This window comes from Phlebotomus argentipes, unplaced genomic scaffold (assembly GCF_947086385.1).
Source record: "Phlebotomus argentipes unplaced genomic scaffold, Phlebotomus argentipes genome assembly contig_75, whole genome shotgun sequence".
Taxonomy (NCBI): domain Eukaryota; kingdom Metazoa; phylum Arthropoda; class Insecta; order Diptera; family Psychodidae; genus Phlebotomus; species Phlebotomus argentipes.
Genome location: NW_026776170.1, coordinates 64,254 through 90,219, shown reverse-complemented (window position 1 = coordinate 90,219; position 25,966 = coordinate 64,254). Strand labels below are relative to the sequence as shown.

Below are 25,966 nucleotides of genomic sequence, written 5' to 3'. Positions count from 1 at the left end.
AGGTTGCGACATGATTCGCTTTCAGTGTAATCCGGCCGAAGTGAGCCGAAGCGCTTGTGTCCCGTTATCAACGCCATGGACTAAAATAAAGCCGAATATTGGGAAATGCTACATTAATGATAAATCCAGCATTTAACTTGGCCCGGCGTAAAAAGGCTCAATGACATAGATTAGTGACTGCAATTAAAGATTAATAAATAGAGACAATTGCAAATAGAATTAATTTATATTTTTGACTATAAATATTGCGAATAAAATAAAATCCACATTCTGAGTGAATGCTCACTTACAGAGAGAATAGAGTAGCATTGCCATCTAAGGTTAATAAGAAATTAGTCCCTTTCCTGCGAAGGACTGCAAAAGCAGGTAAAATTACATTGATTTAAATGGGGTTATTTATGAAAATGAACATTTTGAAGTCGTGCAGCTAAATGAACAAGTAATGAGACTTGCCTCATTTCTGATATACATTTATCTTTCGATTAAATGTGACAAATGACTAAATCAATTATGATGTGAATTTCAAAGTTAAATTCTGCGTTTGAAAATTTATAAAGTGTTTGGCCAATTCTTATTCAAATTTCTGATTATGGGTTCTAGGCACAATCTGGCCGCAGTTGTGCGTAGATAAATATAGAAAAATATTAATTTATCCTCTTTTGAAATTTATTTAAGAACAAAATTTACATGAAATCTCATAGCACTCCTTGCTTATCACCCAAGCGATGAGTAAATGAGAGGCAGAACTACCTGCTTCCTGCTTGATCGATTGGCTCATTCTTCTCTTTCCCACTTCGCAACGAAAGGTGACGAAGAGAGCCGAAACCTCAAAATACCCTGTTTCCATCTGTGGGTATAGTTTGTGAACAAGTCCGAAAAAGTCACGGTTCATCACGAAAAAGCTACATTCACGTGAGTTAGCAGAATAGTGCGACTCGCATCACCCGATAGGAGCTTAAGTGATCTCTCTTTCGGGCGATCACTCACTTGATCGAGTGGTGAAATAGCAGAATAGGGCCCCAGCAGGGGAATGGAACTCATACGATGTGATCACTCAAAAATTAACCAATTCCATGGAAGATACCGGGGCATTGATCAATTTATAATTTTACCCTTTACATAGCTATAACTCGAATTCTAGCGCGAAATAGAACTCGTCTGTAACAATTAGTAGGTTCTAGTCGAACAACCCATTCCAAGTATTGCACAGTGTCTTAATTGGTGTCTAAATAATATTTTTAAATGAAATGGAGAATGGATTTATTTTTCGGCCAGTGGTGAAGTTTGATTTATACTCAGTAGAGTATGGATAATGAGGGCAGAGGCCATCAGTTGGAGTTCGTTGGAGTGCATTAAAAAGTAGTGACTGAAGAGAATGACAGAGTTCAACCCAATATTTCCTTGCTTGAAGAAGGAGGCAAACAGCCCCTGAAACGTCGAAACGGAATAAAAATTGATCGAACTAACGAAATTGGCCATTCCGTCTTCAAAATGAAATGGAGAATAAATATTAAGGAATGGTTCGAATTTTCCAGGAATTACGCATTTGTTCTTTTATACGATGTCTCTGAATCTCTATCAATTTAATCCTGAGAAAGGCAATGATTAACTATTTTCTAAACCTATGCAAGGATATGCATCAGTATATTACAATATATATTGTAAAAATCAATATTTACCGCATTTATTTTGACATTGATTTAATATGCAAGCCAACAAATTTAATATTATTAAGTGAATTTCCAATAAATTCAATAATATTTACCAAATATTATCTGATATTTTTGAGTCAATATATTTTAACACTTATTTTGTCGAATTCTCTGCTCTAAGTGAATAAATCTGCTTGTCATGCACCTGAAAATAAAATACGGTCTTCCTTTGCACAGGCCTAGGGGCAAAACTTGCAAGTCGCGACTCGGAATTTCAAGAACCATGATTTGCTATAATATGTGGGATGCATAATATGTTTAACTTTTCCTGTGAATCGCTCCGGCTGTGGAATAAAGGTATGAAATAGTTCCCTATGCACAATAAAACCCGTATATGGAAAATTTTTTTGATGAACAGGCCATAAAAAGCGTAACTTGCGACATTTTGTCAGAAAAGTTCGTTCATTCCTACAAAAGAACTCAATCAAGTTTACTTAAATAGTTATGAGGGGTTTAAATAGAGTTCATATGTGACATTTCGCATATTTTTGGCCAAAAAATATTAGCGGACATACTGAGTCGAATAACGACTATATAAAACGACATAAAAAAAAGTTATATTTTTTTATTAAACATTTGTTAAGTACCGTATATTTCTTTATACAAACCCTTACGAATTTACAATTTTTACATAAATGGGACGTACTAATTCAAAAACTCCAAGATTGGCGAGACTCGAGTTTGCAAAAATTTTTTTAACCACTACCTTGGCTATACTAATATAAATATGCTAAAGGGGAGATACTTTGAAGAAATTACGTAATGTTTCTCCGTGATAATTGACTAATCAACCGAGTAACGAAAATTTATTTTGCAACTTTAGCCCATATAGTATCAAAATATGTGTTTTAAGGTTAGAAATAGCATTACAAAAAAACTTTACAATTAGTCAAATGTTATTCAAATCACAAAAACAGTTACTGACATTTTTATTTTCGAAATCAGAAACCAGAAATCCGTGGTTGAGATAGACCAAAACTTATAAGTGAAAATTTATTAGATCTTAGGCCTTGAAGACAGCTATTATGTAATGGAATTTGGGGCGGATCTATCACCATATAAAGATAGAGTGTTCGACGTCTAGCCTAATTTTTGTTTGACACTAGAAATTCTTTAGTAGCCTCCATTGGTTAATTTTAATTTTAAGCCTCCGTACATTCACTATGTTGCACTTAGAAACTCGTGCACCGATATATGCGGAGACAATAGATATAACTATCATTTGGCGCAAACAGCACGAAAAATGCTTAAAAAGTGTATTTTAAAATGTATTTTTATTTCGTAATAAAAGGAAGAGGACTATTCAAAGCATTTGTCAACCGTCCAACGTAGCCACCTAACAAGATGGAAAATCTCAAAATCATCAGCACAAAGAATGTCGTTAAAATATGTATAAAGTCAAATTTTACAATGTACAATGAAATTCACTTTGAGGGGCATGAAAGGGTGTTCGACAAGATTGTATTTAGGTAACTGGTTGATAACTGATAGATAACTCGACACAGCTCAGTTCCTCACGAGAACAATGAAAATTTTCAGAAGTACTGGGGTCAAACAAATACGAACCAGTCCGAATAAATTGTTCCTCAATATAAGCTTAGAAGACTTGGGCGACTTAATGAGGTAGAAGACCGCGCTTCTTATTATTATATTATATTAAGACTAAATCATGCAGCTGTTTTCATAAGTTCTTTTTTAAAAATACTACAATATAATAATGATAAAATAAAACAGAAAACAACGCTTCTTAAACATGTGCTCATAGTTTTGAAACAATTAAAATACATTCAATGTTTCTAGCGAATGACACACAGTGTAAAGCTATATAACCTTTAGAATGACATCGCACCCTTGCATGTTTCGTCAAAATTTGTGTCGTGTCGGTATTGCAGGAGAAATCTAGCCCAACCGACTCAAAGACTGATTTTACTATTATTTATAATTGGGTTTACCTATATCGGTGGTTGGCGTCCTGTGAAACTTCTTGCTTAGGACCAGGTGTCACTATGGCCGCATGAGAGTTTAAAACGTGATGAGTCGGCGTATGAACGGCCGGGATTAAACTCGTAGGCGAGAATCTGAAGCTAAAGTCACTGAAAAACCATTTAATTTTTTCAATTTTCCCAAAAAATTAAGCAATGAGCATAAAACTAACCCAGATAGCGAGGTATTAATAGGTAGAGACGAGGGATAAGGTGTCCGGAAGCCCGATGCGGCTGAATATACTGACGGTGTGTGCCTGAAAGAGTGCCACCTACACAGTGAAGCTAATCACATGAGTCAATATGACATCATACTTACCACGAGGCAACCTGTGACATGTCTGGACTTAGCATAGGGTATGCGTACTGACTAGTCGGAAATGAGTAGATTGCTGGTCGTGTTAATCCTAGACGAAAAATCACAGATTTATTTAAAAACAGTGTCTCATACGTAAAAAACACATAAAGAAGATATATGCAAATTAAAAAATTTACGGAAAAAAATCTGTACTCGAACAGACATTTCCCCAATAAGTAATATTAATTATTTTTTCTATAACTAGGAATTACATCACAACTAATATCGGTAAACGCCTTGTTAAACGCATATAAAATATAACCTCGCAAATCAACTCCAGTCGATTCAGGTAATCTTAAAATGGCGAAATATTGCGAAAATGGGGGAGGGGAGGACTTTTTTGTGTATTTTTATCGTTCGGTCCGTCCGTCCGTCGTGACAAACGGGCTTGTGGGACCTAAACAGTAAAAGATATCGACATGCGGTTTGCGCCAAAGGTTAAAAGTATGCAGCGGTTACGAACATTTTTTGTCAAACCCAACCCCCCACTCCTCCGCCACCCATTTTGATCACGCCCAAAATGCACTTTCCTCATTTCTTCAGCCCCTATGGCATGAATAGAGTCCAAATTTTGGTATGTTATGGCCTCTAGACCTTTCCAATGAATCGCCACCTAGGTTATTCCGGACCCTAGATGTAAAAGTTCGAATTTCAAAAATTAAAATGGCCACTGATTCTTATTCACTGAATGGAATGACTTTAAGTTCGTTCGAAAGAATTCGAAAAATTCCATCACGCACTCAAACATCATAATTTGGAAAACCACAGCTAGAGATGTTAAAATTTCGAAGTCGAAAAACTCGAGAACGAGACAATGCAATTTCTTTAAATTGCAGTATGTTGTAGTTGAAGTCAAGAACTTTCTAACGAATCGTTATTTTTGGGGCCGATACTTTAGGAGCGGAGGTGGTCAAAGTTCATACGTTTACCGGTCCGCTCTTCATCTGTGCCGCCCGTGGCAGGGACGAACCATTTATGGTTCAAAGGCCTCTCTCCGAGCGCTTTAAGAGGTCACAGAATTGAGCTAGGCGTAGCCTGGCTCTATCTGTAATCGCGCAAAAAATCAAGTGTCGCAAAATTGACTAAAATGACATCAGGGAGGCTAATTATGACGAAATGTCATGAAAAATGTGGGTCATTTTTTTTGGTTTCCGTCCATCGGTCGGTCGGTCGGTCCCTCATAAATGGACTTGTAGCGCCTAAACGGTAAGAGTTATAGACATGCGGTTTTCACCAAAGGTCAAAAATCCTTCTGCTGGTTCAATTCGGTGATGTCAAATTAAACCCCCCACCCCTCCTTCCGCCATCTAGCATACAACCAAAAAACGTTTCATTCATTTGCTCAGCCTCTATGGCATGGATTTGGCTCAAATTTCAGTATGTTATAGCTGGCATCAAGACCTTTCAGACGAATTGCCATTTAAGGCCCTAGGCCCTTCCAGACCCTAGATATTAGGGTCCAAATTTTCAAAACTAAGAATATATATAACTTTAGTTCTAATCATCCGATTTGAATGGTTGAAAGCTCGTCAGATAGATCTCATAAAAAACCATAACCCATCCCAACATCATAAATTGGTAGGGCCACTGCTAGAGGCGCTAAAGTTAAAAAAACCATTTTCGAAATTTCGAAATCCAATACCTCGAAAACTTGAATGCCAATTTTTTTTTAATCTTAATATGTTGTAGCTGAGGTCGAAACCTTTCCAACGAACCCCTAATCATAAAGATTGAAAGCATATTTACCTGCCTCTATCTCTGTATTATTTTTAAGTCCAAAATTTTGTCCAAACTCAAAATATTTTGAATGAAATTTTTAGATAATGTGATAGTCCAGATTAAGACGTTTCTAAAATGTGCTCATTCTTTTTACCAATGCCATAGAACCTAAGAAATAACGGTTTAAACTTTGTCCAAGTGATTAGAGCGATGCTGTTCCGCTTTCATATTGCACGTTATGCGCCCTCTACTTATGCTGTTTTCTACTCTACTGAATTGCCTACTTTGTGACGATTGAAATCGAAGTCAGCATCGCGAACCAACCCAATCTACAATAACTTTAATCAAGTATATAACAAACTTTGAGGAACTTCATTTATGGTGGCTAAAGTAAATTTCCACAAATAATAAATAAATTAGATCCAATATAACTTTTGCTTAACTACAAATCGAGTCTGCCACATTTGGAGTGTGCAGCCTCGCCCAGCTCACCCATAAGGGAACCTACGCGTTCCCTTATCACGTCCTTTCTCCGTGCCAACGGTGCTGAATAATTTGTTGCGCGAACACGAGTTTGATTCACTAAATAGGACTGCCGCGAGAGTCTGGCGGAGATCTATTGGATCTGTGGGTCGCGCTATGATTAGCGACTGCGGCGAGCACTGTCTTGACCGCCTGCACTGTGTCTTATGGCCGGACCCAGAGATTCCGAAAGGTAGACTTGACCTTCTGGGCCCCTCGGTGCCTGGCACTATACCCCATCCGAAGCCAAACAGCCCTCGTGAATAGATCCTCCGCCTCCTTCATGCATGGTGTCATGAGCAGTCGGCACAGCATAACTCACGCCCCCCCCCCCCCCCATTTCCACCGAGGAACACGCAAACGCTAAGACACCGATGGCCGCAAGAAAGGCTGTGGCATGTACATGCTATGACATAAAGAAATCTAAATCTAATCTAAAATCTAATATTCATAGCGCGATTTACAGATCCATTTAATCTCTACAGAGTTAGAGGCCTAGAGCTAAATTGTAAATACAGATGGATAGCAATAAGACCAGCATTGTGAAGCGTTGTAGTTGAGTTGCCTGTGCCGTAATTTTTAAATACTAAAAGACCAAGCGTTGCTTTAAGCAGTCTCACACCAGAGCTTTGGGAGAAGTTGACTGCATATAGAAAAACACCCATTACATTCAGAGCTGTTCTTTTTTTGTATTTTGAATAAATGTCACCTTTTCACATATATTCTTCCACTTTTTAAATTACACACTGAAATCACGCTATTTCCGTTGAATGACATCCACGACCACCAGTTGGCCGTGAATAATTAATAAGTCGCACCCTCGAATGTGCGAATCTGCCTTGGGCCCTTCAAACCAGACAAAAAGTATTGTTTTGCGACCACCATACAGGTCAATTGGGTTGACGAGGGTGGAAAATAAATGAAACCATAAAAATATGTGTAGAACTCATTAGTTATGCTTTCCTCAATTAACCCTCCACCCTTAATTGTTCACGGTAATTTATTTGTATCTGAATTCAAGTGAGGGTTGTTTATTACTATTTTTGCAGTTTCATACAGAGCTGAATATAAGTAATTTTTATATTTTTACTGTAAGTTTCTACTGAAAGGGTTGAAGAATACAGAACTAACTTTCAAAATAATTTACTAAAGTACTAAAATATACTATCAACAGTAGATCAGTTTCTATCAACCCCTTGCAATGCAACAGCTAAAAATGCACCCTAGGGCTCTATCTTCTAACAAAAGAGCCGACGTAAAAGCCCACTTAGATCGCTAATACATCAGGGAGGGAACGACTATAGGGTGAGTCATATTTTTAGTTGAATAGATAAGTCATTTTCTAAATAAGGATTCTTGGTTCACATAACATTTTTTGTATGTAACAAATATACATGTTTCGCAAGACGTATGTTGCCTCCAAAAATTGGACTTTATTATTAATAAAAACCTCTGCCAGGTTTGAAAGGCTAAACACATAATCGATGCTTATTAACATACACATTAAGCAACCCTTAAGAATTATTATAAGTTACTTATTTCTAGACTATTTAAATGCAAAAAGGAACATAAAATAAATTTTTTAAGTTAAAAAAATCGTATTTGAGCTAACCTAAGCCCGCATTTTCTATCCGCCTGTTTAGCATTTATAAAAAGCAAATGTGTCTCGGCTTTCGAATCCATAATTTGTCGAATACGGAAATAACATTATGATTGAGAATTGGTGTGTCTGCGTTTGAGAATGTGGTTTGTATGCATGGCGTCTAGTATAAATTTCTAATCACCCCAACCGCTCGTTTGAACGATTTTTGTTTTTAATTTTTGAAATGGCTACTTCATGTCAGACCGAAATCGATTCAGATTAAGACACATTTGCCCTTTATAAACGCCACGGATCAGAATTAATCGGGGTTCAAACTAATCCGTGAATTCTCAATAAATTCCTGATTATTTATCTGCATTATAAACAGCATCTATGATCGCGTAAATTTGACTAAAATGGACTCAGGATAGCTAAATCCGGCTAAGTCCGGCCCGGTCGCGGGAAAAATAATTATAGCGCCAACAGGTTTAAATATCGACACGCAGTTTTCACTATAGACAAAAAGTCATTGAAATACCAGTGTGATATCAGGTTCAAACTTCCACCTCGTCTACCATTTTAAACCATGTCCAAACATATTTTCTTGATTTGCTCAGTTCCCATCACATTGATTTGGCTTATAATAGAATATGATATAGAAAATTATTGAGAGGTTCCTAAAAACCTCTACTTTCGGCCCTTTCGTATCTTGGATTTAAAGAACTAAATATTAATATAGAAATAATCATTTCTCTGGTTCTAATAATTAAACTGAAACGGTTTTTATATTTTTTGAAGAGGTCTCCAAAATTACCATCCCGCAAATATAATAATTTTGTACAATACTCAACATGGCAATTGTTCTAACTGTAATAGAATACAATTCTTTTGTTCTTTTCGGCTCGAAAATCTTTAATTCCAAAAGGAACTCTCGGTTATAAAGAGAAATCAATAAGAAAGTAATTTGCAGTCATATTTTCAATACTGTAAACACGTTTCAAAATATGGAAATATTCGAAACTATTATAGCAAGTTCAAACAGAAACAGAAACATAAATACTTCTTTGAATTTAGATGTCCACTTAAATCAACAGCGCAGATATTAGCTGGTATAGGTGTTAGCTTTGACCTTCCATATCTCCACTCCCAAAACATTAGGCCCCACAAGCAGGGTATCATTGAAAATGTTTTGGTTCCAGCGATATCATACTAAAATTGAGATTTGAGAATCATGGCATAGGGAAAAAGTAAGTGAGGGAAATGTTTTCTTATGGGTGTTCAAAATGTCAAACATAGGAGTGTAGGGTTGGTTTTAATAACACTATCATCTGCTGAACCACATGCTTTGAACTTTTGGTTTAAACCATATACTCATTTTTTTTACCCTTTAGGCGCTAGTAGCCCGTTTAAGCGCTCAACAAACTCATAGTCGTACACATGCACGCTCTTGCTTATACAGTCTTAAATTACCGCTGTAATCGCTAATCTCTATCTGATTAGTAACTTTATTAAAGGGAAATACCTAACCTGTAAGAGTGCATATATGCAGATAAATCTTAAATTTCAGGTTAACATGTCACGTAATAAAGGTGTGTAGTGATATGATCATGGATGACTATGACCACGACCAAGACCACGACTTTTACTCATAATCAATCTAGCACAATCGAACTCCGTGCCAATGGCCACATTAATGCGACCGGCTATGGACAAAACTACATCTTCATAACTCACTAGAAATAAAGTATTGAATTGAAACATATCAATCCATAAACATATAAACCCGTCAGAATCTTACGTAAAAATAATTTTCATATCAATTGCAACAACAAAGGTATCCAAAGGTAATTTGACTTATCAACGCAAAAACCAAAAAAAAAAATGAAATTGACTGTAAGTAATAAGTATTTCTGTTAATTTTTTAAAAATCTAGTTTTAAATACTGCATTGTTGAAGTTTATTTATTTTTCAAGTTTTTAAGTTAAACTTAAAGAGATTCGCTTGTTGAAACTATTTGAAGTGTAAACAGAATTTAGTTTATCTACAAATGTATTTGGAAATGAGACTTCATTGCGAGGAAAGGCTTTATGAGGAACCCTGTGACTTCCTGGCGAGCGACAAGTTTGACGGGAAACCCCGCTGAATCTCGAGTGAATGCGGTGACAATGCCCAAAGGGCTGCCATCAATCCCCTTTTCTAAACATAGGGTTGTAAGTATTGTGAGTGAAAAAGGGTCCGGTCATTATTTGACGATTTGCATGACAAATTAATGGTGGATTGAGCATATCACATGTAATATATCTAGGGCGCATCTTTAGATCTTTATCTCACCCTTTGTAGTTCACCCTTTTATATTTTGTAAGCCACACCATATCAATTATTAGAACAATTTTATGGATGTGCACGTAAAGTATATTTTCATGAATTATAATTTGCCTGAACATCATTATTATATATAGTGTATATTGGATATGAATAATTTCTATCCTATTTCATGTATTAAAATATCCTCTATTCTAGAGCTATCCTAACTTTTATGAATACACATCTATTATTTTAAAAAAAAAACCTCGTCATAAATAAATAGTTAAAATAACATAGGTTTATAAAAAAAATTATTTCGTGAAACATTTAAAAATTTTATTTATGTATTACTACTTTTAGTAAAATGAAAAAATATGGACCCAAAAAAGACCCTAAAACTTTATAAAATAAATTAGGAGTCTTTAAAACTTACACAAATAATATATATATATATATATATATATAGTACTTTTGTGCAAGATTTTCTACCCTCGAAGGTATCCAAAAATACGGAACAGACGCGGACTTTCCTCAGCACCGAAATTCAAACACATAACATTTCACTTATATACAAGCACATTTCATACACGTCTTCAGGAGATGCAGTCACCAACTCGATTAAACGAGGGAATTTGTCCCTGAAGGGGATGCAGTACCTCCGATTTCCTGAAGGGGGAAATAGCTGGAGTGTCTCAACTTTCGGACGAATAAACGCGGATTTCTAGGGAAAGGTTATTCCATTCAGCAAAAGCGGCTCAAAAAGGCTGCTCCCCCAGGGGACGCCCTGATTACATTTTTTCAAACACTGGAACTCCTGTTGAATTCTCTGAAGGTGGACTGAGGCTCACGAGACGCTTGCCGTATACATCTTTGCGAAATGGTGTAGTTATTAGACAAAAGTTATTGGATTTGTTGATTTTAAGTTTTCCCACCAACAACCGATAATAGCTCTAATGAAAAGTGCAGCCTTTAAAACCTCGCCCATTTTATTTATCCTCTTCACTTTCCGAAAAATTCCGAGCGATTGAATGACAAAATTTGGGTTTTTTGCTTAATTTTGCTCATGTCAAGAAGTCAAAATTCGAGTTATTTCTATTTATTTCGATTTTCTTATTATTGAAAATACGGGTTTTTCTTCATTATATTAAGTAATATCTTGTATTTCAGTGCTAACTCAGTCAGTCGTACACTCACGCTCGCGTTTACACTCCTGTAAACCACTCGGAGATCCGTAATCGCTCTAAGAGGAAATTCGCATAATTAGCGGTCAGTCGAGTATCATTTGGTGTAATGTTTTCATATCGTCTTCGAACATAGTAATGTCAAAATTTTTCATCTCATTCGCATAAGAGATAATTTTTTATTTCCTGATAAGGAGAACAGTGAAGTAAAAGAAATTATCATTCATTTTCTATATGATGAAAACCTACAACTTTTTAGGACTCACAAATAAAAAATATTTTGTAAACGATCGCTAAAACAAGAATGGTTATCATGTACATAAGGACAACTTAAAATGCTTTAAAATTTTATACCAAAATAAATTGTAAAAGAGGCTGAGTCTTAGTGAAATCAAGTAAAAATAAAACAACAAAGAAATTGTGATTGTGTGCGAAGGAAATGTCGTGTTTGAATGTCGAATGAGGCAAAATCATGGTACCATGAACACTGCATAAGCCAGACTGAAAACCACAAAGCAATTTGTGACAAAGCAAAGATTAACTATCTAAAATGCAGAGTAGATTTATTGATCTAAAATCAGAAGAAGTGAACTTGAAAATTTTTGGAATAGAATAACTAGAACATGATTCCAAGTAACAGGAAACGTAAAAGTAGTGATAATATGTCTAAAAGTTCCTGTGAGCACTGGGAGTTCAACAAAGTTTGACAAAAGCTTTCCAATGAGCCCGAGATCATAACATTTGAATTCAAAAAAATTAGAGATTTGATCATCATTTAAAAATAATAACAAATATTCGGACAAACGTAGCAAATACAGTTGCATTATTAAAAATTCATTTTAAAACACATATGTATATTTAAAAAATTCGAATAAAAATGTATTTATTCCACGCAATCTTTCAAATTGAGGTCTGTGTAGTACGTAATGCTTAAAATGGCAAACGTGACGTTTTAATTGTGATAACATAATCGTAATCATTTATACCAGAACCGTTAAATTTTCGTTAAAAATTGCATATCATCATATGCATATTATCATCTTGTAGCAATATATCTATATGCTACGAATTACTCACCTACTACACACACTTGAATCACACTTCTTTCAGTCCTATCTTTTCTGAGTTAACACAAAGAATCGCAGTTCGAACTAATATTAGAAATAGTAGTCTTTATATTAAAATTAAACTATAATCTTGTATAAATAAAAGAAATGAAAATACATATACTGTGAACGAATGGCTTACCTATTGCCTTAGGATCGAGCTGATATGGTGGAATGCCGCAATGAGCCGGCGGGGGCGTCGTTAGGTGGTCGCCGTTGTGACAGAAAAACGGCGGAAGTCCCATTTTGTTAGCCTGAAAAAGAGAACGAAAATGAGTGGCTTCAGTCACGTTGCCATGACGAACAGAGGGCGGTGTAAGCGCGTGCGCTTTGTTATGACCCACCCTCGAGTGACATATATCGATCAACTTGCATCTTCACAAACGTATGTAAGCAGACGCACTCACCCAGTGATTGTCGCTAATAAACGTTATTGGTAAAATAACGATCTTAAATATAACCCATCTTCTTACATCTTGAAATATTAAAGCACAATCTATTGAATAAATACGGCCATAAAAATAATCTTACCTTTAACTATATTAGAAAATGTTCATATCAATATAAATGAAGTGGTTAAAAGATTTTCTTGAATCTGTTGAGCATTTCCACTTCTGAAATCAATTTCGAAAACTTTCAACAATTTATATGAGCTAATTTTAATTCCTTTATTCGAAACGGATAAAACAGTAAAAAATTTAATGATGAAACATCTAGTATGACGACCTGACTTATTTCAATACCCTACAAATATTCTAAATTATTATATGCCTGATGCTGATGATACATGCAATAATGAAGTACTCATAGTCCTAGACCTTTGCTAAAACAGAATAAAGTCAGTTTTCTAATTTGAATATGCGTTTTATCGAAAAATAGATTTATATTGCTCATTTTATACGTTTTTTTTTATTGTTTGCTTCTCTATGCATCTTAAAAACGCATTAAAAGCTAGATGAGATTAGATTAGAAGAGGGGGTGGCGTAAGATAACTCTTATATACCACGGCATCCAGGCCAACTTACGGGCCCTTTATGCATCATCAGGAGCAATTCCCACTTAAGGGCCAAGACACAAAGCTAACCAGTCATTCAGATTTTTGGTTAATTTTCAGACGGTACAGCTTTGGTCTTGTGTATTTTTCATTGTTATTATATCGTCCCTCTCCCCCGTTATCCTTTGATTTTTCCCACTCAGAGGCAAGGGCTACTCAAGTCAGCCAGTCAAATTCACAGACTAGCAGAGCTTGACCTTGAGCGTGTTTGCCGACGATATCGCTATTTACAAGTGACACTAGTCTAGTATTGTGCCCATCTGTAAGTAGGGACAGATGCGAAATACACTTCCACAGAAGTTTCTACTTCAGTTGGAACATTTAACAGCAACTTATTTTGGGCTGAAATTTTATATAAATGCCATTGAAAGGCTTAATATTTTTCGCATCTGCTGTGTTCGATCATTTGCAAGTGATGAGGATCAAACACACGGCCGTGATGATACTCTACCGACTGCACAACGGCCGCCCATATCACTGTGCAACACTTTTCTGCCCTTTTTTTGAAGTGTGGATTTTCTGATTCCTTGAGTCATCAGCTTTTCAACGGTACCTCCCTTTTTTCCCTAGACATGGAGGAAATGCATCCCCTGAAGTGCTCTACACATAGGAAAAATAATCCAACATAAAAGTTTCTTCGTTTCGGAGATATTTAGAAAAAAGTGGTAAAGAAGTCGGCGAATTTTTTACCTAGTGGTTCACAAAAGATCATTTTTGACCAACAAGGAGTGATCTGAAACACTCACAATGTTTTACAAAGTAGTAGGTAGTTTCCATAGCTATCATTTGAGCCTAATTTGAGGAAAATCCGTGGAAAATTGGGCGAGATATGAGCACATAAGTGCGGCAAAGTGGGTGAAAATATGGGAAAATGGAAAATAGGCTCTAAAAGGAAAACTTGAGGGTCTAGGGAAAAAAGTGAGGTACCGTTGAAAAGCTGATGACTCAAGGAATCAGAAAATCCACACTTCAAAAAGGGTAGAAAAAAGTGTGATTTTTGTTGCCTAGTGTATTGGAAGCTAATTAATACTCGTTTCCAAATGATTCACAATTAAATTCGAGATATAAAATCCTGGTTTTAATGGTATTGGAGTGTGTCAGCTTGAGAGGCAAGTACATTTTGGGCTTCTAGAAGTTTGTCTCTAAATGCTGTTTTTTGTTGACTTGAGTCCGCAAAACCTTATAATTTCTAGGCGAGGGATCCCATTGTACGAGTCGATCGCAAATTAGCGATTCTCTGTGGGATTTTTTGAGCTCTTCGCAGCTAATTTTACATTCAAAACAAAACAATAAATCTGGACAAATGGCATCTGTCAAAGATATCTTGAGATAACCTGAGAGGAAGTCAGGGCGGTAAAGAAAGAGACCAGTGAGTACTAAATTGGATGTCGGGGACCACATAAGCAGAAAAAGCTGAGTGAGTACTGGATGGGTGTGATCCAAAACTAAATCTCCTGTTTATCTGATAACCAAGGATAGGCCAGCATTCATCTGATCGAAATGCGTTCGAATGGGCTGCTGGGAAGCGTTCTCAATCCGCTGTTCTAATCAATATACACGGCGGGCATATCAGCAAACCGACACGCCACGTTAGGTACTTATGCATGATACCGTTTTACTGTCATCACATGAGGGCCCGAAAATGGCTGCAAATATGCTATAGAGAGGATTAGATTTTATACAGATCTGACATCACAAACGAGGATTGAAAGCTAACGAAGCTAAATCTGTACATATCACATATAGTTTAAAGGGATGAGATTGCCCATCTCTCAAGTTTAAGTATTCAGAATTCGTTATCGACTGCGCCAAATTTTGAAAAAGGGTCTGCAATTGACTTAAAAGATAAGCAGGATGTATTGGCTGATATACAGGAAAAAGAAAGGCAATCTTCCATACCAGAGTTTTCGATTCTCAGCATACCTTCTTCACTGGTCGATTGTGTACAAGTATTCGTGTGCACATCGAATCGTGTTCAGCGTGCACTAAAGAGAGAATTTCCATTCAAAATTGGGTTTACTTTAAAAATTACAGAATCATTATGAAGGAAAGAAAACATTTAAAAATGCTAGTTTGCCACGTCGATATACAATATTTGAAATAATGTAAATTTTTCTTAAGTTAATGAATGCCTATCACTTTAGATAACCACTCTACATAGTTTTATGAGACCTCGTTGCTTAGTTAGCGTATAGAAAATCGTCCGTCATTTAAAATATTAAAATACCAGAGAAAAAACAGACATTCTTGCAGTATGTAATTTTTACCATACCATAGTCAGCTATTGAAGACTTTTTGATTAAAATTATAGTTTCAACTTAATTGATGCGATTTTTAACTTAAGTTTATTTTACAAACGAGCAATGAGTAAATCTGTTGTCATTCTTTTTTATATATGCTATATATGTATGCATAGATATGGTGTAATTATACAACAGGCGCTGCACCCTTCATTATGAATTGAACAGAATTACAGTCCGAAGAAAATGCGAACTCGAGCCATGTGAATGTCGAAAACATTTAAGCAAGTGAAAATGGTTTTTCCTTTGATCTCCAACATAGTTGAGTACCCTCACTTGTTCTTTTCTACCCCAGACAGGAATATTTTTCATTCGCTAAAAGAAAATCCACACCCCAATAGACTTTTTCCCACCCACTAGTGGTCTCTCTTATTCTATTCGGTCATTTCTCGCTCTCGCTCACACGGGAAAATTTATCACAAAATCCCAGCAACATATATTCTCACAAGTGGGCGGATGAAACACTCAACCCGAATATAACTTGGAGGGTGGAAATTTTACATATTTCCTATCTTGTGCAATTTAAAATTAACAATCATTTTCACATATGCATTTTCCCCTCTATTCAAATAAATGTACAAAATCGCTACTAAGAGCATGTAATGAGATCAACAAGTAAAGTTGTATCGATAGATTTTATGTGACAAGAGACACAATATTTGATTGCTCTGTATTTTGAGTTTAATATAAGTTAACACTCGAAATTTAGTTATAGAAATAGAACTTAAAATCTACATAAAATTTAAAAGAGCGATGCACGTTTATACCAAAATTAAAAAAAAAATCTATGTGACGCAAGATGAGTTTAAAACACATTCATATAAATTAATTTGTTACAATTTTTATATTATGCTTTTGTCTTTTTATGTCTATGGTCATATTAGTATTGGTACATAACCTTCAGGACAAAACATGGTTATTGTTCCTTCATACATCAGACGTGTCTCTGAATGAGTACCTCGGGGCTAAGACTTAGCGAGGTAGACCCACGCTCGCGCAGTGGTTGTTTCATACCGTTGGGACAGAAAAATTCAATAATCTATTATAGTGGGTGATGAGAGGCTTTGGAACAACATATGGCTTATTATTTTTCAATTCGAAGACAGGAGTGATCTCTACCCCAGACAAAAGACATGGCCTAAATTATCGACTTCTTTGTCTTTTTCAATGAAACAAGTGAGATTCATACGGGTTACCCTACCGTAGAACTTACTATCCAAATTTTAACTGGATTAACGTATAATATATGGGTATGATCAACCCCATACCACAGATATTTCGCAACACAACAGTCTGGCATTCAAGTAGACTTCCATAGAAAATTATAACATTATATTTATTGGAAATTACAGCATATACATTTATCACAGCCTCATTTGCGGCCATCGCCGTCTTAGCGTTGGTGACCAACCTCCAGGACAAAACGATGGAAAAGTCCCTTCATTGGTTGTATATTTCACGAATCCCGCGGTGGGAGGGGGCGGGGGAGACGTCGGACTGGCGGCTCAAAATGTTCGCTGGAAGGGGGCGGAAAATCTAGCCTCTGTGGCTGTTGGCTCCGCGCGGGGTTCAATGCAAGGCACCGGGGGGTCATACATATTTTCACCAAAAGATGTTACTCAACGCCCTTTTAGTAATAAAAAAATAAAAATCATTCCGATCGGTTCATTAGAAACGGAGGCCAATTAATTTTTGAAATTCGAACCCTTTTAGCTAGGGTCCGGGAGGTCCTAGGTTGTAAAGTGGCGGTTCGTTGGAAAGGTCCTGAGGTCAGCTATAACATACCAGAATTTGAGTCCGATTCATGCCAGATGGGGCTGAATAATTGAGGAAAGTGTATTTTGGGGGTGTTCAAAGTGGCGGACGGAGGGGTGGGGGGTTGGATTTTACAAAAAAAAAAGTCTTCATTACCACTGCACACTTTTAACCTTTGCCGCAAACCTCATGTCGATACCTCTTACCGTTTAGGCCCCACAAGGCCGTTTGTCACGCCGGAAGGACGGACGGACGGAACAACAAACAGACACGAAAATCAAAAAAGTATCCCCCCCCCCATTTACGTCATATTTCGTTATTCCAACATTGCATGAGTCGATTCGAGTTGTTTTTGCGAGGTTCGATTTTTAGCGCGATTACAGATATTAGCTGTGATGTATATCCCAGCCAATAAATGGGGAATAATCCTATTAACAAGTAAATTATTAAGAGTGGATATTAGATATATATTACTTTAATACAACTTATATGTATTAGGCTTTGCAAATACTTGAGATGTACCAAAATAAGAAATAACTAATACTCAGTCTACAACTACAACGCCATAAACTTACGAATTAGACGTAGTACAGCTTCGACGACAAAAGCTCTATTCAGAACAATGTGAAAAAGGCACGCATGCTGTGCCTTGGAAAGTAAATATCCTTAAACCCTGGCCAAACCACTTCTTGCCAAGAGCAAGGCAAGGTATCCCGAGGGAAGACCACAATTACGTTTCTATATATAGCCAAGTTCATACACGAATCATACACGAACACAATTGTTAAAATCAACAGAAAGCTGGAAAACTGTATCACTATCCACCCGGAAGAAAATCTGTTACCTACTTATTGAGCTTTGAGGAAAATATCCTTCTGCATTAGAGTAGATATTCGAAAGAATTTTTGTTTTACGGCGACAGATTGTCTACCGGACAATCAAAGTCTACAGATTATCGCTACTAGAGGTATAGAAAGTCACATACTACATCGCATTAATTCTGATCAATAATCTGCTTCGAGAGGAAAGGGTGCTCAACAGGTCTACTATGAGGTCCTGGCTGCTCGCAACTCATTCGGCGAGAATTCGAGCCGCGTGTGCAGAGCCATATATAGCAGATAACGACGTCAATTTGCACAATCACATACCAAACAGCACCCTGTGCTAGCTCCTCCATACATTTCCCTTTTGCACCAAACATTATGGATGAATAAAAAAATAATACAATACAATAATAAACCCATAGAATCAAAGTCAGAACTGATTGGATTATTATACAAAAATTTGGACCTATGGCACTGTGGCTGTAGAAGGCTGTTGTACTCAACATGAATGAGGAGCGACAAGCTTCCAGGCCAATCGCCATAGCGGTAACCAAGAGCTCTAAATTTTACATGTGGCTATGAGAGGATTTTGTCAGCCAACCATAGTGGATCTATCGTCCACCTTTACATACAGGGACAGAATATAGAAGACAATTCCAGTGAAGCGTATGTTTCATCTGGAACATTCAACATCAACCACATGGGCTGCTTGTCGTTTTGTAATTGAAAGATCTAATTTTCTACACTTCCACTGTCCCTGAACAACGCGGGAAGTGGGGTGGAAGTCGTCAGGAAGGAAATGCTCAGAGCATACTCTGATGATCTTCTTCTCCATACCTGACGACTTCTTCAAAATTTTTGTTCACTTCCTCATCACCCTCTCACCGTGAAGTGGTAGTTGATGGAACGAGATGTGGGGATTAAATCCCTGAACATTCTGGCAACAAAATGCACTACAATTCATTTATGTGTGTAATTTCACATAATATTGACACCAAGAACTAACTTAGACCCGAAATGCAAGTCGGGATGGAAAACAGTATGAGCAAAGTAACGACCGAATTTTTCGTTAAAACCACAACAATACATACTCATTGCTGTTCATAATCCGTGATCAATAAATAATGACTGCGAAAAACTTGCTGCAGAATTTTGAATATCAGTAATATTCCAAACCTAGACATATTATGCTAGGCAACAAAATTTTAGTATCAATTTAAATTTAATATCTATATTCTAAAAAGGCAAAAATGAAGATAATAAACATGGCTCAGTAATAAATAACACAAAAATATCCTAGTTTGTAGTTTTCGTGTTTTTGTATAATCTGATTAGGAGTTTTTCAGATTGGATTTTGTAAATTTCCTACCCCAAAATTTTCTCTGCCCATTCACATGGAGGTCTATGGTTTCCTATTGGCATTTCTTGGTCACTGTGTGGCTCAATAGGGGTTCTTTATAGAGGATAAATAATGCGTGTTTTTCCTTTAAAAGCATTGAATTCGAGGGGAACAAGCTTGTGTGTTTACTCAGCGAAAACATGTATTCACATTTCGTCATTCACACGGGATTATCTGCTTTTACCTAACGTGGCAAATATTTCTTCTGTTATTTTTTATGCCAAAAATTACAGTATAGGGCTGAAATCTAAAATATTTTAAATCAAACTGCTGATGTACATCTACTGTCAGAAGCATACTATTCTAGCATCAAGATTCTCCGGAATCATTTTATAAACACATGTACTAAATATCAACCCGAGCAACTGGAACCTCACACGATATTTTTCAAAAATATAGAAAATGCGTGAAAAAATTTAATTGAAGATTTAGAATTTATTAAATTAGATTTTGATATAAAGTATCTTACCAATTTATGCTCTTTAAGACATTTTTTTACTTTATCATTGAAGTCCACAAGAACGAAAGAGGTGTATGTTTGTGCCCAATAGAAAATTGATGCGCGCGCGCGACATATCAAGAGGCATTTAAATAGGATTCGGTGGGGTGCAGAAAATGGCTCACATCAATTTTATGAGGGTGGAATTACGATGGGGTTGATGTTCATACTCATCCGCTGAGTTTTCAATATGTTATGGTGAATGCTATCAGTTATAATCAAGGACAAAATATTGTGTTCAGACATCTTAGTAAGTTACATTAATAAAAAATTCCCTAAAAGAAAAGTTTTTCAATGTCAAGTCATTATATGAGCGATAAAAGTGCACGGGTAAAAATGGTTTTGGGTAATTGGCCAGTCGATGAGAAAATATAAAAAAGGGTATTGAACGGGCAAAAATAAACGACGAGAAGACAGAATCAATTACTAACATTATGCGCCCAAGGAAGTTAGAAATTACCTCTTTAACGTCCCTTGTGTGTTAAGGGTTTTAATGTTATTCCGTTTTCATTCAAATCAACCATTTATGTTCGAAAAAATGTCGATAAGCACACGCAACGCGTGTGAACTTAAAATCTTTCTGATCGGTGAATTAGAAACGGAAGTATGGTCATTTTAATTCTTGAAATTCGAATCCTTATATATAGGGTCACGAATGACCTATGTCCTTATATAGCGGTTCGTTGGAAAGGTCTTGAAATAAGCTATAACATACTAGGATTTGGGTCCGATCTGTGTTAGAGTGCTTGAACAGATGGGGAAAGTGTATTTTGGGTGTGTTCAAAATGGCGGACGGAAGGGCGGGAGGTTGGATTTGACATCACCAAATTCTAGCGGAAGTAGGACTTTTGACCCTTTGTTAGAAAGTATTTGTTAAAACGTTTTGTAGGATGCAAAAGTTTGTATGCTTTCCAACCTACTATCCTGAAATATGATTTAATAACACTCATTCTATTGCGTGCACACAAAAGAAACTACACTTAGAACTTATTTCTAAGGTTTTTAAACGATGAATATTAGATAAACTACATAATGTATTTAATCACATTAGGCGGGCTAATAATAGAGCCTTATCGCTTCCCGACACTGAGATCCTAGGTCCAATTAACTACATTTCACTGACTTTCAATACTACAGTTGTGTGTAGGAAGTCCATCGATTGCAAATGATCTGCGAAAGCAATGTGTAAAAAATGAACCTTCCAGTTGCGTATACTTTACTGAAATTGTCTTTGGTGCTATATTCTTTTATATATAACTTAAAAGATTGACCGTAAGAAATTATTTAACGACGTCAAAATATTGTTTAGTGACCGTATTTTGTTGACAATTAACTCCGATGATTCTGACAAAAATAAACACCCAAAAAATTATATTATATTATATTATATACATTTGATCTTATAGTGTTTAGGTTTTTGTACGATATTTTATCTCAAATAATGTTGGTTTTCTTCAAAGGCCATTGTTTGCACTCATTCGCGTAATGTTACTGACGGTTTCTCTACTCATCTAGCACAAAATTCAAACTTTCCTCATGATTAGTGGTAAACGATGCAGTTTAATTTTTTGAAATTATCTCATAGATTTTCACATGAATCAATTGCTATCCTTTACACAATGTTTGTAGTCCTTAAAGTCCACAATTGACGAAAATTTGCACAGGATAGCCTTTACTGTTTATATAAAATAAGTGAAAATTGAAAATCACTCACAAACGAGAATTTTGCTGCCGAATTGATTGTGTGTTTTTTCCTATTAAAAAAGCCACCATTCGCGTGACACTTTATTACGGGCTTTTGAGGGTTAAGTAGAGATACTAAATATGTACGAACTTTTCCTCTTGGACACGGCCCTTTCAGTGGGTGGTGGAAAATTCACAGACATTACCCAGGGGGTAGAAATAGAATCCTTCGCGGGTCAGTTTCGTTTCATTATAGACTGACAACAGCGCACTCTGACATTCTGACATAACCTCACTTTTGCTTGGTGCTCGTAATTTTCTTATGAAAAATATTGAAGTTATTTCGCAAAGTGCTGTTCTGTGCTGCATCGCTGTATCACGTTAATCAATTTCTTCGTTGAAAAGTGAGGAAATGCACACAAAAATTACTGATTAGAGCAGAAATTTCGAGAAAAACGTTTTGCGCAGATCTTTTCGCTGCGCGTCAAGTTGCCACTACTGACGCTTGGTGCCGTTGCAATCCGTGAAACATGACATGCAATTTGCTTCTCGCTTAGAAATTTTGACATTTCCAGCAAGGGTATAGAGAAGTCGCAAAAATAGTACTTTAAAGGCGTTTTTTATGGAACTAAACAGTCTCAGTGTGTAGAAAAAAAATAACAAAAATGAACATTTGCCCGCGATTCTACAATTCCACGATGGAATTTATACATACTGCAACTGCCCCACACCGTACTGAAATATCCCCACTGAGGGCCAGGTATAGAATAATCATATCATATTTTCATTCTTTTTTAGAGGAAAAGCCATGAATTTTAATGTCCAATGAAAAGCATTTTCTGAAGCTCAATAGACGAGAGTTTCTTTGAGCGTTATGATTATTGTAATATATTTAGCCGATTTTTCAAGAAAAAATCCTAAAGTTGGAACGACATTCTCGCTTTAACTCTGCCCCACTTACTAGACTCTTTCTGATGATTGAAACCATTCGGTGCTAGTAGGGGTCTGTGAGACCTTTTAGGATATTGGAAGAAATGTTTTAAATACGAGCGGTTCTGACGAGAGCTATGCGGTAATCAGATACGATTTTCTATTTTCTACTTTTTCACTTAGTTGCAAATAAATTTATTTTAAAAATTAGTGTTTCCAGAGTGAACTTAATGTTTAATTATATACTTTTCGGGTTTAATTTTAATTTCAATCTTCGTCAATTCTTACAAATGTGCCTAAGTAGGATCAGGAAACCAACATCGTAAAAAAGAAAAAGAAATTTAAGAAAGAATAGATTAGCAATATATATATATTATAAATAGATTAGCACGGACAAAAATGCCCGTTGCCGTAAAGTATTAAGACACAAAATAATTAAATTACTTACTCAAAATGTCTAAACAATATGATTAACAGTCTGAAAAAACAATCTACCATCTGAGTAATTGTCATACGGTCGATAACATTCACAGACCACACAGATAGATGAGCAATACCAAGTATGTTACATTGATAAATATAGGGAGATAAAGAAAAAAGATAGTAGATATTGATAGGAATAGGAAATTCATGGGAAAAATTAGAAAGGGATAAGAGAGAAGACATAAAAAGAGGAATAAGAAGAGAAAAAAGATATCGATTATTAAAAGTTGGTAATATTGGTTTAACAAAGATAGAATAAAAATAAAAAAAGCACGATTCGGTGCATTGGTCAAAAGCGTATGGGCTGCATTGACCAATGCACCTTGATAAGTCCTTAAGCTCATGCTCCACCATGGAATTTCGGACAAAGTTGTGAATAAGCGCTTAAATCGATTAAAACAGGTATCTGGAATTCACAAGCTGGAAAGTCCGATTAATGATTGCAGAAAAAAAATGATGAAAAGATTTCTAATAATCGGATAGGATTGTGGATAGTGCCTGAAGAACGATTGCGTCAGGTAACTGGAAATCCACAAGCTGAATAACTAAGAAATAGAACAGAAAAAAGAATATATAAAATGAAGAAAATCCTTGTGAAACTTTTTGTGATATTTCAAGACAATTTAAATTTAGATTTTTGTATACTTTAGGCTAGCTTTAAATCAAGTTTGCTGAAAAATCTAAATAAAAATCTTGACTCTTACCTAACCAAACACGTTGGTCGTACTTATTCTTATTTTTCCCACTGCCGTAATTGTATTTATCCACCCCTACTATCGACTCGAGTGGTCGAATGTGATTTGAGTAGACCAATGAAGCGAGTAAGAGGCAAATAATGAAATGATCAATGCTCCTTATGTTAGTGTGGCCACTTGTTGGCCATCTCGTTAGGTCATATGTGAGAGAACCATAAAACAGCTTTCAATCTATATGTGCAGTCAAAACATAGACGTTATGGATTTCACGGTCTACAAAGTATGTATATCTATATATATAATATATATATATATAATATATATATATATATATATATATATAATATATATATAATATATATATTTATATATATATAAAGAAGATGTAATATTCAACATTGTTTTTCATTTAATTGGCAATGAAATTTAATTTTTAATTAAATTGAATATGTATTTAAGATTATTTCATACATGGTGGTTTTTTGGGTATTCGTATAAACAGGTATTTTTGGCGTGCGTGGTGAATTTCCTTTTCCATTTATTCACTATGTCTACGGCACAAATTCATCTATCATTTTCGCTTGGGATTGCTCCTTCTAATAATAATAATAATGATTATTATTATTATACACATAATAATAATAATAATGACAATTTTTAGGGTCTGCCCCTGTTATTGAGATTGTAAATGGGTTTAAGTTATAGAATTTGAAAATAATGAGAACATATAAAAATGAAGTTAGTTATATATGATGCAACGACAGCATTTTACGGCGAACCAGTGATCGGGTTTGTCTCTTTCTGCACCAAGCGTATTGTGTATTGGAGCTAGTTTTCTTTCCGACTCGCACGACATACTATACCGAGTGTAACTCTGTAGATTTTCTTTGAGCAACACCTATGCGATTTGCGCAGATACATTGAGTAACCCGCGCTGAACTTGAGTTCAACAAGTCGGACAATAGGATTATTATCAAAATTGCCCGCCAAAAATTGAGTTGCAGACTGAAAAAGAATCTGATGATACCAACTTGAAATAGTATGAGCCAAATGCTGTGTTTTCACAATAAGTATTGTCCAGGAATTTTCTCTTAATTGCATTGACCAAGATTCTATAAGCGCGCGAGAGTGAGTTATGTATTATGACTCCAGACAGGATTAGTGTACGACAATAAATATAAAGCCTTCAATCTATGAACTCTCATCCAGTCTTGTAGCGTACTTGGGAGCGCGCTGAAGTACCAATACAGAGGCCCCGGTTCGAGACCGGGCAAGATAAATGGTTGGAAAACTTTTTTCAGCTACTGTCTTGTCCGAGATGAGAGAAGAGGTTGAGGGTGAGGTTTCTTATATAATAAATATCAGTAGACGTACTCGGAACTAATACGCTCCGAACCCTAGCTGAGCTGCCGTGCACAAGTAATGACGACAACCAGTCTCCAGGTAGCGACTTTCTTCAAAACAATTTTCTTAAAACTGGTGAAGACAAATAGAGATTATATCCTAATGCGAATACAAGTAAGGAATGCAATAAAATATTTATAACAGAAGATTTAAGAGACTTTTTTTTAACTGTTTGCATTTGAAAATGAATAAACAAGTAGAAAAAAAGATCTTCATCACACAAATTACATTCTTTAGCAATCCATTTTCACAACTCAGAAGGGGTTACTGGCAATATTTTCTGATTTTACTTCCACATGGGAATGTTACATAAACTCTACAAAAAGCAGAGTGGGCAGAAGTTGAAACCAAGTCGAAATATAAAGCTTTCAAAGCATTCTCAAACAACACAACTTAACAAATAATTGCACTTTTGGAGCATTAATATTTCAAAAGACGTTTTACGGTTAGACCAAGGATATAAGATATTAAACA

The 25,966-nt window shown here is 35.9% G+C and overlaps 1 protein-coding gene across 4 annotated transcripts in view; it reads right to left on the bottom strand.

Annotated features, from left to right (window-relative positions):
- Positions 1 to 25,966, bottom strand: part of LOC132257080 (protein pangolin, isoforms A/H/I/S) — a 58,267-nt gene that overhangs the window by 26,596 nt on the left and 5,705 nt on the right. For all 4 annotated transcript variants that reach the window (XR_009468238.1, XR_009468239.1, XM_059753808.1 and 1 more), the window contains 4 exons: positions 12,609 to 12,720; positions 4,014 to 4,101; positions 3,868 to 3,951; positions 3,665 to 3,805 (listed from right to left, as the gene is read on the bottom strand). Coding sequence is in view for 2 of the 4 variants with exons in the window: in XM_059753808.1 (XP_059609791.1) it covers positions 3,665 to 3,805; positions 3,868 to 3,951; positions 4,014 to 4,101; positions 12,609 to 12,720 (425 nt within the window). In the remaining 2 variants the exon portion in view is untranslated. The remainder of the gene's footprint in view (positions 1 to 3,664; positions 3,806 to 3,867; positions 3,952 to 4,013; positions 4,102 to 12,608; positions 12,721 to 25,966) is intronic.